The sequence below is a fragment of the Diadema antillarum genome, unplaced genomic scaffold (assembly GCF_040938485.1).
Source record: "Diadema antillarum isolate AM-2024a unplaced genomic scaffold, OU_Dant_1.0 scf00000039, whole genome shotgun sequence".
NCBI classification, from domain to species: Eukaryota; Metazoa; Echinodermata; class Echinoidea; order Diadematoida; family Diadematidae; genus Diadema; species Diadema antillarum.
In genome coordinates this window covers 1,841,994-1,856,957 of record NW_027270928.1, presented here as the reverse complement: position 1 = coordinate 1,856,957, position 14,964 = coordinate 1,841,994, and the positions used below count along the sequence as shown (strand labels likewise).

General features: G+C 41.5%; 1 protein-coding gene across 1 annotated transcript in view; it reads left to right on the top strand.

The window, feature by feature from the left end:
* Positions 1 to 12,884: 12,884 nt before the first annotated feature.
* LOC139710739 (BLOC-2 complex member HPS3-like) overlaps positions 12,885 to 14,964 on the top strand; it is a 31,095-nt gene continuing 29,015 nt past the window's right edge. The window contains exon 1 of the mRNA XM_071622659.1: positions 12,885 to 13,276. Within this exon, the coding sequence (XP_071478760.1) occupies positions 13,063 to 13,276 (214 nt within the window). The 5' untranslated portion in view covers positions 12,885 to 13,062. The remainder of the gene's footprint in view (positions 13,277 to 14,964) is intronic.

The following is a 14,964-nucleotide window of genomic DNA, read 5'->3' as shown; positions in this document are numbered from 1 at the left end:
ACTTCAAAATGTTACTATTTTCCTTATGTTTATGCAATGCCAGCAGAATTATTTTTTTTTAAACTTGATGTATGCATGTATAACCCACTAGAGATTCTCAGGGATTTTTTTTTTTGCCAAGACGGTCAAAGGTCAAAAGGTCAAAGATCAAGTGAAAGTGCTGAACTTACTTTTTTTTCCATATCTCGGAAGTGGCACAAGTTATCTTTAAACTTAGTATATATTTATGTGTGTTCTGCCTGACAGTGATTCTCTTATGAATCAAAGGCCAGATGAAAATGATAACAATTTACTGTTCAATACAGAAATTGCACTTTTTCTCCATACCTTGAAAATTACTCAAGTGTGTAAACTTATGAAAGGGTCAAAGTCGAAGTTACAGTTCTTAAATCCCCAAATACATGCTCTCATATTCATCCAATTAAACATAGGTCAAGGAAGGTGAACATTCGATACATTTGTGACAAATATGTCATTTTAATATTTTGCCAATTTTGTGAAAATGTAATCACACAATGTCCACATGTACTATAGACCTATTAGGAGAATCATGCATTATGGCGGAGGCATACCAGTCGCCATAGCGACATTTCTAGTTTGTTGTTTTGTTTTGCTTGTTATAGCTCATGAAACCCGGAAGTGCTCCCCCCCCCCCCTACTTTTGAAAACGTGGCGCCGGCCATGCTCTCACACAGGATTCTGACCTTAATCTCACCCTTCGATGACGTGACAGTCCGAGAAAGATGAAAAAGAAACAAAACAAAACAAAAAAAAAAAAACCGAGGGGAAAGGTAATACCTACACCTCATCATCAACCATGAGTGGAATATTTTTGCAGTTTCAGACAAATAACTTCGGGGATCTGGTGCACCCTTTTAGGGAATTCCCCCTCTCACATGTGGAGATACTTTACATTTTCAGACTTGAAATTCAGAGATCTGATTCACCCCTTTGGTGAAATATTCGATATATAGTATCAACAACAACAACAAAAATTAGAAACGTGTATATTCAGGCAAATGTAATGGGAGGGTGTGGGGGAGGATATTTTTGCATTTTCAGACTTATAAATTCAGGGATCGATGCACCTCTTCTGTCAAATTTAATATTCAATTTTGTTTCTATCAAAGAAGTAAGAAACATTCATATTCAGGTAAATGTGCCTGGAGAGGGTATAAAAGGAGGGGGATGGGCCCTCCCCCACACAAAGGAGATTCTGCATTTTCAGACCTGAAATATAGAGATGTCTATAATATGGGGTACACTCTTAGTGAGATAGTCGTTTTGGTTTCCATCAAGAGTATCCGAGACTTGAAATTCAGAGATTTGGTTCACCGCTACTTTTTGTTTCTATAAGTAAGAATACCGTACAGGGAAGGGGGAGCGTGTGTGGGAGGGGATATTTTTGCATTTTCTGACTTATAAATTGAGAATTCTCGTGTACCCCTTCGGTAATGTGTTGTTTCTATCAAAAAAGAAAAGAAGAGAAAGAAAAGAAAAGTGAGAAGTATAATTCGTATTCAGGGAAATGTGCGAGCCTGGTAGGGACCGGGAATGGTAGTAATAATCTCTTTGCAGCTTTAGTAATAACAATCTCTTCTGCGCTCGAAACATGGGGGCATTTCATGGAGGAACTTGTCGGATAAAAAAATACATGTCTGACAAGTCAATTATATCCGACAAGTTCAGAGAAATCAGCCAATCAGACTAAAGAATTTCTCAAAACTTGTCGGATAGAAGAGACTTGTCAGATATTTTATTCGACAAGTTCCTTCATGAAATGCCCCCCCGGGGGGGGGTCGGATATTTTTCTGACAAACTGTTACAAGCTACTGAAATCCTTGCATCTGATTGGCTGAGAGCAAGTTGGTCAGACAACTTTGTCCGACAAAATGCTTCATGAAATGCCCCCCCCCCCCCCTTGGTCACGTATAATGCAGTCATCGGCAAACAGTCGGCAGGTGGAGTTTGGCAAATTACCAAATCCATTTTGTCAATCATAATGAACTTCAAAAAAACTATAGAATATGTTGACTGGTAGGCTTAACAATACACCTTCGGAGTGAATCCAACCACTTCAACCTATTCTGATTTTTCCCCTTTCACCACCACCCTTCGTGTCCTGTGGGTTAGAAATCCCTTGATCCACCTGTGTGTTTTCCCTTGTATATTGTATGAATGTATCTGATGAGGAACTTTGTCGAACGCCTCCTACTACGAAATAATCACTATTTTTCACCCGACTTCCTTCTCGTCATAACAAAGTCAAGAGTTGCACTACAAACTCCTTTGTCATGCAATGACGAGACGGTAAAATAAAGTGAACACGTAACTTTTCAGAATCAATATCGTGTGAAAAAAAAAAACACAAATAGCGAACCGACAAGTAAATTCGACAAAAACCAATAAAACCCATGGCCGCAACGAAAGACTTACTCCCCACCATGTGTACGTCCTCATGGCCATCCTCTCATCACCACCCCCCCCCCCCCCATTAGAAAACACACACAAACAGACGTAGACACATACACACGCGCAATCACACAGTATATCGAGGGCAGGGACATGCATGGGAAAGTCATGAGCTGAGTCTCTGAGAAGAGCCGTCTAGACAAGTTAGAGTAAGTTTTGATAAATTAAATTGTATTATTTTGTTTTCTTCAGTCAGGAAGGCGACAGTTACGACTAACAGTTACAGATACTCTTTGGTCAACAGTAGTTCTACATCTTGCGTTTGATTCAGTTGATTTCAGATTTTGATCGCCCTAGTCCCCACTCATTAAAAAAGCCCACAAATGTCTACACGTGGGACTGTTCATAGAGCCCGAGGCCGAGGTGACATATCGAGACTGGTTCGCTATTGACCGGAATAGTATGTCTAATTCCGCGAAAAACTTCTCATTTATAATGTATTTGTAGAGCTACCGGCTACCAAGTCTCACGCATTCTGTGTGAGACTCAAGCATTTAGGGTCCGTCTCACGATCTCATCTCACGCATGGCACCCATTTTTCTCACGCATCGGGCGAAGTCTGCACTGACTGCAGCTTGGGCCTTAGTAGCCCGACCAGACGCTGTTACGCTATGCGACGTACCATGTACAGCGACTGGGCTGTGTATAGTTAGGGCCTTAGTATCTGTAATAAGGAGCATAGACCATAGTAGCTGAAAGGAATCTAGTTGCAATTGTAGGTATATTTTCCTTTTGTCTTTGAAAATAAGTAAAAAATAGTCACTTAAGTGTGCACCTGATCGCACCAGTAAGAGCTAAAAATTGAAAAAGCTCCCTTCCGTGTAACCCCGGGACGCTCCGTATCAGTTCGGGAAACCCACTCACAAGGGGGGTCCCTCCTTATAAGTAACCCGTCCCCCTTATAAGTAACCCCGTCCCCCTTATAAGTAACCCCCGGGGCACCCCTTATAAGGAGTCTCCACGCTTTTTTGCAATGCAACGCGAAAATGAAAGGACTGCGGCAATTCGCTTGATTATGTCCATAAAGCTTCACAAGTTTCCTAGTTACTCACGAAATTTGAGCAAAATCGGTTTGAGGCATCATATCTAAAATCATGGATTTAAATGCGATGTCAAACGACCCATGCGAATGCTGAAATGCGAGCGATTACTGGCGTGAGTGTCGCCAGGCGCGGCGGCGCGGCAATGCTTGAGTGCAGACGTGGCGACTGAGCAGTCGACTGAGCAGTCGCCACGTCTGCATCAAGCATTGCCGCGCCGCCGCGCCTGGCGACACTCACGCCAGTAATCGCTCGCATTTCAGCATTCGCATGGGTCGTTTGACATCGCATTTAAATCCATGATTTTAGATATGATGCCTCAAACCGATTTTGCTCAAATTTCGTGAGTAACTAGGAAACTTGTGAAGCTTTATGGACATAATCAAGCGAATTGCCGCAGTCCTTTCATTTTCGCGTTGCATTGCAAAAAAGCGTGGAGACTCCTTATAAGGGGTGCCCCGGGGGTTACTTATAAGGGGGACGGGGTTACTTATAAGGGGGACGGGTTACTTATAAGGAGGGGCCCCCCTTGTGAGTGGGTTTCCCGAACTGGTATACACAGTTACACACTGTGGGAGCCCCAACACTGCGTGTTGGGGCTGGTCGCAGTTACCTTTCGTGGGAAGCCACAGGGGGGAAAAATCCCTCCCACACCCTCGCCTCGCTCGTGCGCACATTCGCTCGCCGAGATGCCTAGGGCCTGAGTCATGAAAATCTCACTCATAAAATTTTTTTGAACTTGGCATCCCTGCATTTGCTGGGTCAGTTTTTCGCTTCTTAGAAGCGAAAAACTGACCCAGCAAATGTCATTATTATAACTGAGAAGTTTTTCGCGGAATTAGACATAGACACTAGGTCTAGGTCTATTTCTAACAACTTAGTCAATTCTACTTGTCCGGTCAAGGTTCGCTAATACACAGACCTTGATGCTAACACTACAGTTAGGCCTACCCTAACCCGGCGCGGGGCTGGGCACTGTAACCAGGTATGGGTTGCAGGGATGCCAAGTTCAAAAAAATTTTATGAGTGAGATTTTCATGACTCGGCATCTCGGCATGCAAATGTGCGCGCGAGCGAGGGTGTGGGAGGGGTTCCCCCCCCCCCCCCCCCCCCCCCCCCCCCCCGTGACCTCCCACGGTAGGGATCTTTTTCAATTTCTAGCTCTTAATGGTGCAATCAGGTGCATACTTAAGTGACTGTTTTTTACTTATTTTGAAAGACAAAAGGTGCAGACTTCGCGCGATGCGTGAGAAAAATGGGTGTCATGCGTGAGATTGAGAGATGACCCCTAAATGCTTGAGTCTCATGCAGAATGCATGAGACTTGGTACAGTTGTAGCTCTGGGGTTGGGGTCACTGGTGCGGTTTAACCCTGGCGCGGGGCGCTGTAACCAGGTAGGGGTTGGTTGGGGTCGCTGGTGCGGTTAAGCCTACCCTAATGTGTAGGCCTAGCTAGGGATTAGGCCTGGGCAAAATCGTGAAATAGGCCTGTGAAAAAAACAAAACAAAACAAAACAAAAACCCTGCAAGTTAAAATAGCAATGTCAATGACAGGCTAGGCAGCCAAGTAAACTAATTTCGGAATAGTCACATACAGCAGTGATCACAGAAGGTTCAGAAATATTAGGGTCTATAATTTTACATTTGGTCTTCTCTACTAGAAACACTTAGAACCTCTATAGACTATACTAGTGTCTATATGTGACCGTGCACCACAAAACGAACAAAATGTCGCACACACTGATTTTGTGTGAGGACTGAAAATAGGTGAAATGGGTCAACCTAACTGATCTTGACTTTTTCATATTTTCTGAAAGAGCAAGTCTTCTTCTACATTATGATAAAATTTGGGATCATAAAACGGGAAGGAAAGTGTGTTTTTTAGTAGTTTATCTTGAACATTTTTTTGTAGAATAGTGTGATCAGGTGTGTTTTTAGAGTCCCCGCTTCATTTTTTTAAAAGCCTTGTACACACTCTTCACTTTCAACTCTAATAAGTTTTGAAAGGATGATGCTACTGCTTTGAAAGTTAAAGGCAATCGGTCGTCGCAGGCGATTCGCAGCTCAGTAGAAAAGCACGACAAGCTGCTCCTCCCGTTATTGTACCCCCGTACGTACCGAATGCCGAACACGACGCTACGCAGCGCACCAGCGAAAACCAGATGGGGCACGAGAGCCGTGCGAGCCGTCCACTGTAATTTCAACATGGACGCCCGAATACCTACCGAATGGGGCCGAATGGGTGCACGCACAAAACCGCACAACAGCCATGTGCATGAAAATCTCTCCTACGGGTCCCCGTCGCGACACAACAGTAGAGCTGTGTGGTGTACGTACGTATGTATCTGGGTGGCTGCAGTCTCTGTTTATTTGCACTATGGTGCCAATTTCAGCAATCTAAGCAATAATATTTTAAAATGTCTGAAAATATTATGTAACGATATTTTAAATCATTCATATATTACGTTGTTTAATATTTGGTATTTATAAATATGCTTTGATGAAGAAATATTAAAACTCTAAACTTCATGTACTCTATAGCAAGTTGCAATGCTCATGGCCATATGGCGGGTTGTTTTGATCTCATTGGCAATTGTCTGCTGCGTCAGCTGTGTTACAGTATGTTGGGCCGGATCGGAACATAACAAAGTTGGTATAAAGTCGTCGGTACTGGTATGTCAATATCAATAATGTGTGTGGTATGCGTGTACTGTTTCGGATTAGCCTTGGCTTTTGTTTAGTAATGAAACCTCACAATGGAGATCAAAACAGCCGTCCAACTCGAGTAAAACGTATCTACTTGTTTGACGCTATCGACGAGTGGAGAACGCAGAGAGACGTGTTCTTAGCATGCTTAGGACAGGGAGGTTTCCTCTCACCTCCCTGCTTAGGACAAGTAAGAGACCAGTGGCAGAGGGGGAAGCTTCAGCGTCAGCGTGCCGATGAAAAATTTGCTTTCCACTTGCTGGAGTTGCATGAACAGTTTTGCAGGAATTTAGAATGTGCAAATTCGTGTTACGGCATGCACGGTGGAATTGTAATGCCACGGCTTACGCCAATCAAGCAACCCCAGCTGACCAAGTCAACAACTTCAAGGAATCCAGATCCAGATGATGTGTAAGTAACGTTAGAAGTCTATTACATGAATCAATGATTGAAGTGGAATGACTTTTTCTAATCTATCTTTAACTGCTAGGGCCTTTGCGTTTCATCGACAAGTAGGCCTATTTTTCTATGTATAATTCCGCGAAAAACTTCTCTAAGTTCTCATTTATGTCAAATTATGATAACGCCGTAATCGAAATGACATTTGCTGGGTCAGTTTATCGCTTCTTAAAAACTGACCCAGCAGTAGGCAGCAAATGTCATTAGTCAGGGAATCGCAAGTAGTGGTAAGTTTTTTGTCATCACAGTATTGAGAATTTAAAGTATTTCATGTGCAAATGTAGAATCTAGATAGATACAGAGAGGTCACTTTCCTGAGCAGCTAGCGTCAACAATCCAGGTTAAATTTGCATAGCCAGATTTCATGGCTGCGATTCAAATACTGTTTGTCCCCATTGATTTAACTGTATAGCAAAGTCTCCTCTTTCATCATATTTAGGGGCCCTACATTTTAAGTTTGGTTAAGGAATTTTGATAAAGATTGTAATTTTCATAAGCTTGGCAAAAGTTTCAGGCATCTATGTTGCATTTATAGTCAAACTTCCAATGCATTTGGTCCAATAATTTGAAACCAAATTCAAGTGATCCAGTGAAGTGTACATCTTTTCATGTGAATTTCTACAAGTATGTTGAAATGTAAATTCTGAAGAAAAAAAAATTGATCCTTTACAGTTGAAATTCGTTAAAGTTTGGTTACACCGACAGTGTCAGGTCAGTGGTAGTAACTACAGAGTTACAGTAGTGTACGTATAATACCCTTGTACGTGAAAGTTACAGTTTTATTTACCTTCACATCTTCATATAGGAGTGTCTAATAGGGATGTTGATTGGTGTGGAAGTTGTTGATGAACAACAGTTCATAAGAATCCATTGTTTTAATTCTAATACAGATATTGGTCATAGGTCAAGGGGCAATATGAACCTATCAGTTTGTAACATGCTAATATGTACAGGTATGAGCTTCATCAAGTACCATTAATTGGTATCCGTGGCACATCCCTTATTTGTTGATCAAAGGTACGCCTCTGATTGGTATTTTAATCAGTGTTTGGTAGAAAGCTAACCCATTACAATGGCTTTGCGATGTTACACTGAGTTGACTATGGACAAAGGTCTACTGTCCGTGATTTTCATTAATTTGTAGGGCATTTTTCACACATAACCTCAAATACTGATACCTGTGATAGGTTTATTTGTAATGGTTATCCTTCACACTGTATTGTTGAGACAATAGTGTTCTGTTTGTTTGTGTAAGAGGGAGATAGACAATAATTTCTTTATGCTCCTGTCTGAAGAAGGCATTACATCTTATTTGTCATGTACTTATCTATGAGTTTTAATGTTCACTTTGTGTGTGTGTGTGTGTCTTTTTTTTAAAGATTATTCACACCAGGCTAAGCTGACAGAATTATAACTGTGAATTTACCTAGTCAAATGAAAGGGTTTCGGCATTGCTTCTTACATATATTCCAGGCAGGTGATACAACGCTCACCTTCTTCATATTAGTTAGTAAAACAATGAAGAGTACAAAAATACTGCATAAATGTGCAGTGCAACTGTGGCCGTTGGCCGTTGGCCCTGCACGGGCACAGTCGCTTCCCCGTCCTGAATTTATGTACACACGCCAGGGCAAGTACATGATACAGGCAGGGTCTCCGACCCAATCGTCCGCGTTCAGAATAGACAACTCGGCGGTAATATCCGCTACCCATGACGATGTGTCATCGTCCATGATGGCCACCCTATCTATTATAATGTGGTCTGCACTCACTAATCTGATCTGATCTGATGATTACAGTATAGTTGACGAGTGACGACGATCGACGATGCGATGAAGAGAATGCGTAGTCGTACGAAGTATACGCAGCTACATTGTAGCTACTAGTAGCTCATGCGAACATCACTCACATTACACAAAACGTACTGTCCCGCGCTCAGCAAGCGATCGCGAGCAATCGAGATACTATAGCGCGATACATTGCTTTAGGGATGTCTTGCGCACACACACATTTCGCTTCGTAGCAACTTCGGAAGCGAGTTTACGTGCTGCCGCCCGCGGCTGAAATATGTCCATGTGTCCTCGCGACTGGGTGTCTTTAATATCAATTATGAACAGAATGTGTTAATAAGGCATGCTTAATTTCAGTTTAATGTGATAATCCCTTCATTGTTGTTACTCTGGTGGTTTAAATCCTGTTTTTTTTTGTCCCATTCGTTGCACAGCCAGTGCGGCTTGGTATTAAAAGATTTAGCGCTTGAATAGACACTGCTTTTCAGAGCCTCTTTTGTCAGTTCACACTTTTCCTGAGTGTGTGTTTTCTTTCCAATATTTGGATAGGTTAGGAGAGTCCATTTGATTTGAGTTATGCATCATTTTAATGCTTAAAATCTGCTCTTTTAGATTATGCTCTTAACTAAAATTTCATGTCTGGCCACTTTCTGTGCATTTTATGATGCAGGGTCACATATGTCCATCTGTCAGAGCAAAGAGAATTCGAGAAATGGCTGAGCTGAGCTATGGGTAAATTAGTCCTCTAAGTATTTGCACCTCTCCTACTCCCCTCGCTCCTCCCTCCTCCTCCTCCTCCTCCTCCTTCTTCTTCTTCTTCTTCTTCTTCTGGTTTAGTCTGCTTCCTGCAAAAGCTGAAGATTCTTGCAGACTGTGTTATTTACATACCGGGTGTCCCAAAAAAAGAGGAACAGTGGATTTTCAGTACCTTGCGGTCTAAAAGTTATATATCTTTTGACATCATTAGAAAGAGCATCTTCCGCAGAAGACTATGATACCAAAATCATTTAATTTGGTTCAGTACTTTTTATTCTATGCCAATTTCTGAAAATGCAGTCATTGTCAAATTTCGCCGGCTTTTTGCGACTTATGAGATAATAATTTGAGTGCGACACGCGATCCATACGGTGAATATTGTGTAAGCTCGGTGATCCATGTCAACAAAAGATACAGCTTTCACATTGGGCACGGGCCAGGAAAAAAACAGTGTGTGTGTGTGTGTGTGTGTGTGTGCGCGCTCCCAATATGAAAGCGTTATCTTTTGTTGACATTGATCAACGAGCTTACAGAATTCACTGTATGGAACGCGTGTCGCACCCAAATTATTATCTCATAAGTCGCAAAAAATTGAAAATGACTGTATTTACAGAAATTGGCGTAGAATAAAAAGTGCTCAACCAAATTTAATGATTTTGGTGTCATGGTCTTCTGCGGAAGATGCTCTTTCTAATGATGTCAAAAAATATATCACTTTTAGAACGCAAGATACTGAAAATCCACCGTTCCGCTTTTTTGGGGACACCCGGTATAATACAGTTTATTTACAAGCACATAACAAGTATGAAGAACAAAGACTAGGTCCCCACTGTGATCAACCGTTAGTCGGTTACGTTACAGAATGCTCCAACAGTCACAGATGGTGCTGCAACAATTTCCGAGGACAAGGAATTCCAGCTCCTTTCTGTCCTCGGAAAGAATGAATGGCAGTGCGATTCAGTTCTTTCAAAGTGTGCTTTTTAGAGTCTGCTTAATTTTTAGAGTCTGCTTTGCCAGATACTGGTAGATTGTTCGATTGAGATCCTCATTAAAGCCAAAACGTAGTTCTGGTACGCCTGCAAAAGTTGTCAAATTTCGCTCCCAAATGTGAACGTATTCCTAGGAAATGTGCGGAATAACGCTGTAATAACAAGATATTCGATGGATAACGACGAAAATACGAAATATTAACCAAAAAGGTTCAGTCTCAGAACTTACCCGAACGGGGTCAGGCTAAACTCTGACTCGGGGATAACTCGGCCTCGCTTTGATGACGGCGGGCTGAGTTGTATTGGTTGTCCCTCTGGATTGTACAGTGTTGTACTATGGGAGTGGCCTGTATAAACTAGTGCTTCGCGTTCTGGCTACTTGCAGTACTTGCAGTAATGGTCCGAGTTGTTACAACGCGCGCATCAAAAACCTCTTTGGTGCGCATGCAAAATTAGTGTGCGCCTATCAAGCACCTCTAAATACAATCAAAGACGTTTGATAAACAACAACAAAAATTTCAAAGACTGCGCGTCTCAGCAGCTGAGGTGATGTGCGTATAGGCTTGAGGACCGCGCGCTGTCCATTTGTTTTGTAAAGGATTAGCACGCACTTTCCTGTCTGTTCAGTTAAGCCTCGTTAGGTAGCAGTAGAATATGGCGATCACAAACTGCGTGTAAATTGTCTGAAATAGGGTCGAGTTTTCCCCGAGACCGAGTTAGTCTGGATCCTTCTGCAATAAAAGTCGGTATTCAGACTTCTATTATTTTTCTCAAAATACTCCAAAACAACTCATCATCCCGGCAAATCGTGTCAGCCAGGTAAGTTTCTTTGTAGACTCTTTCGATATATTGCAAGCAAATATGAAATGGTGCCAGACGGGTTCTCAAGCCCTTTACCAGAACTATGTTTTCACTTTAAGTCATTTGTCTTGGTAGAAGAAAAATGTGAAAAATTTTTGGTTGTTTTGATAAAAAGGCAATTACATGAATTTACTTCCAAGTTTGGATAATATCTTCCATTGTGCCATGCCAGTATGAACCAAACAAAGCCAAAACTAAAAGGTACATAAATTGTAGACCTATAGTCTAGAAGGTGAATGACAATAACTCTATAAGGCAAAGGTGGAATGGGGATAAAAATGTTTATGTGCCCTTGATGTACCCTAACTAGTGGCAAGTGCTGACACAAGAAATTAAAATGATGAAGAGTTCCTGTGTTAACTGTTCAAAATTGTACATGGTCAAGTATTTTTGTCATATTGTATTATTTGATTAGTAACAAACTTTGTGTACCCGTATCCCTAGATCTTCCAGTTTAGCCTAATGTTGCCAAATGTATCCAGATGATTGTGTCTTTAGGGTAGAGATAACAAAGATAACTTAATTATCATATGGATTCACAGGAAATAAAAGAAAATCCAGGAAGTGATATGATTGAATTTTAGAGGCAATACTGTATACGCTATAATTTTCGCGTACATAAATTTTCGCGAATTGCCGCTGTCACACATTTTCACGAGTGGTTAAATTCGCGATTGGGGGACCAGAGAAAATATGAAGTGGCAAAGAAAGTGTGAATTTTCAACTTACTAGCATATAAGAATGATACTAGTTATACACTGCATGAAAAAGACTTGCCAAACTCTGCGAACTAGTAAGTTAAAATTCAACATTTTTTAAGTGGTTAAGTCCATTGCGCTAGATTTCTGACGAGTGGTCCCCTTGCGATAATGGATTGGCTCTCTACAGTATTCGTAAGTAGACGTGGACATGCATAAACAAGCTTAGCCAGTATGGTCTGTTCGGTAAGCCATGACATGGTATTCTAGTACTGAAATGTTCGTATCATCAAGGCAAGGGATTCATTTTGGAAGGTAATATTTTCGCGTGTTGTTAATTTCGCGAATAGCTCCCGACTCGCGAAATTCGTGAAAATAAAACCCCCGCGAAATATATAGCGTATACAGTACTTGTCAGAAGTTTGAACAGAGATTAAAACTTCAGGACCTACTGTTAGAGGCACATGGTCCTGGTGGTTTAGTCAAATGCATACGCGGGCGCACGGCGCAAGTTTCCTATAGAGTTAACCCGTTGAGGACGGTTTGACTTTGCTACAACACGCATTTCCCATAGATGCTTGCCCGAGTATACTCGGGACTCGTCCTCAACGGGTTAAGAGACCTACGCTATCGACTCTTCTTTAGCGCTTACGCTGTGACCCACTTCCCCGAGTCCGAAGAAGTCCGATCCACTGTAGTCAGTGGTCTGATCACAGTTTGGCCCATGATTCGGCTGAGGGGGATGACAGCGTTAGCAAACTTCTTTTGTGATGTCATTATAAGAAGCACATATGCACGCACCCTGGCATTACTACAGACTCCGTGATGCGCAGAGAAGACAACGAAGGCAACGTTACCAAGCAACACCTACTCGTTTTACTCTTGATGACTACTCACCCTAGCTCGGCAATCTTCGTATCAATGCTAACGGTGATCAGCAGTATCATCAACAGCGCTCTGTACTACCGGGACTATGCACCTTTAAGGTATCAGAACCCTGCTACAGATGAATTGCTCAGAGAGATTAAGAATAAAGATCAGTGAGGTACTTCTTTTGAAAAAGATGTCTGAAGAGTTGAAACAAAAACTCAAGCAGAGTCTACCCTTCATCAGAGTCTAGATATTTGGTTTTGCTTTTGTTCTTGCTTTCAGCATTCCCAAGACGTTTCATAATGAAGTGTTTTATTTGTTTCATTTCTAGATTTTCTTCTACATGAGAGGTAAATCACAAATGACTGCAGGACCTTGGCCCTGAAAGAAGAGAATTGAATGAGATAGTGTCAGAATCCACCATGGTGCAAGTACTTTCCTGTCATCACTTCAAGTCACAAACTGTTGTGAGTCCAAGCCATGAGCCACTTGCTGTGTTTGCATCGGGCAATTATCTCTTTGTGGCAACCTCCCAACTGACAGTGGAGGTATACAGACTGGATGGGGCGGAATGCACACTCATTCAACAGATGAAGACAGTTGGCGTCCCATGGAAAGGTGCCTTCAATGTGCCAGGTAATGACACTGTCCCTAAAATGTATTATTTTTTTCAGCAGACTTATTTGATGTCATTGGGCTACTCATCAATCAGTAGAACCGCAAATAAGTCAAATTGCAAGTACATTGCTTTTAAAGCAAAAATATAGTACTTGTAAGGGCTGTAAATTCATCTTCTATCGATTGAAATTTGCTTGCAATGCATTGGAAAGCTGTACCAAGAAACTTGTCCTACGTCATACTGACGCAATTTACCCAGATAAAGACTTGTTTCATAGTATTTTTAGATAAGAAAGTGTGAAATAATAAAAGTCACTATACCCACTTTTATTCCTAAAGCCCTCCCCAGTTAGTAATGGTTAAGTAGAATGTTGCTACTACGTGATGATCGAATCATGTCCACCTTGAATGGCCCTCTGGCCATGGGAAGTCCTGATTTGTGAAAAATTAGACTCGCTAAATATATGGCATATACCGTATGTCCAAAAAAAATTACAACGGGACCCTCCACAATGATATCTTTAAAAATGGTGAATCAATCCAAATACAAATTCAGGGTATGAAACTATAACTCACTGCCCACATCTTACAGAAAATCCCATTCGATTTGCTTCAGTGGTCAAAGAGAAATGAGGAATTTTGTAGAGGATGTCAAGAATCTCTTCCCTCCAAGTTCTGTGTATTGTATTCACACACAAAAGCATCGAAGTGCTTAACTTGGAAGAATCAGACTCATGACATGCTTCACAACATTCCACTTTTCACTGTGACTGCTTAAGCTGGTATCTCACTGAGCCGCGAACGTTTGCGAACGTAGCGAATTTGAGATTCGCCAACTTTTCTGACGAATGTTTGTGAAAAATCAAAGTTCGCTTCTGCCATTAGCGACAGTTAGCGACTTTTAGCGATGTTTAGCGACAATTAGCAACACTTCAGCGAATGTTTGCGAAAGTGTTTGCGAAACACAGGAGGCGACTGTTAGCGAATGTTAGCAAATATTAGCGACAATTTTGCAAATGTTAGCAACAGTTTTGCAAATATTAGCAACTGTTTGCAAATCCTTTGCGACAATTTGTGAATGTTCTTGGACCTACATGTAGATAAGTACCAGGCGATTATGTGTAGTTAGACCCATTAAACGAACGTAAAATGTAAAACCTTCTGCTGAATTCAGATCTCTTGTGACAACCGTTCAAGATGGATTTCCAGTATATGGAAATAAATTTCTGCCAGGAAGAGGCTCAACGTGTTGCTATCCTTGAAGAGCTGCTTTGTCTGGCTGCTGCTACAGCTATTGTGCAGCATAAGAGAAAGAAAATAAAGAAAAACAAGAAAGGAAGAACAAAAGAAAGACTGTTGGGTCAGAGAGTGGTTGTTGCAGAGGACAGACTTATGAAAGTCTGAAATATGAAAAGCTTTTGCAGCAATTACAATCATGATGGAGATGTCAAGAGCTTCAAGAACTTTCTTAGAGTGGAACCTTGTCTGTTTCAGAAGCTTTTATGTAGGAACCATATATGGTTACTTATTCGCTAGCAGTGGCGAATCAAATAAAAATGTTAGCGACACCGTATTACGACCGTTTGCGAATTCTTACGAGTGTTTTGCGAATGTTTGCAACTGTTAGCGAAAATACAAATTCGCAAAGGTTCGCAAAGAAATTTTGAACATGTTCAAAATTTCTTTGCGACAAGAAAAACTGTTTG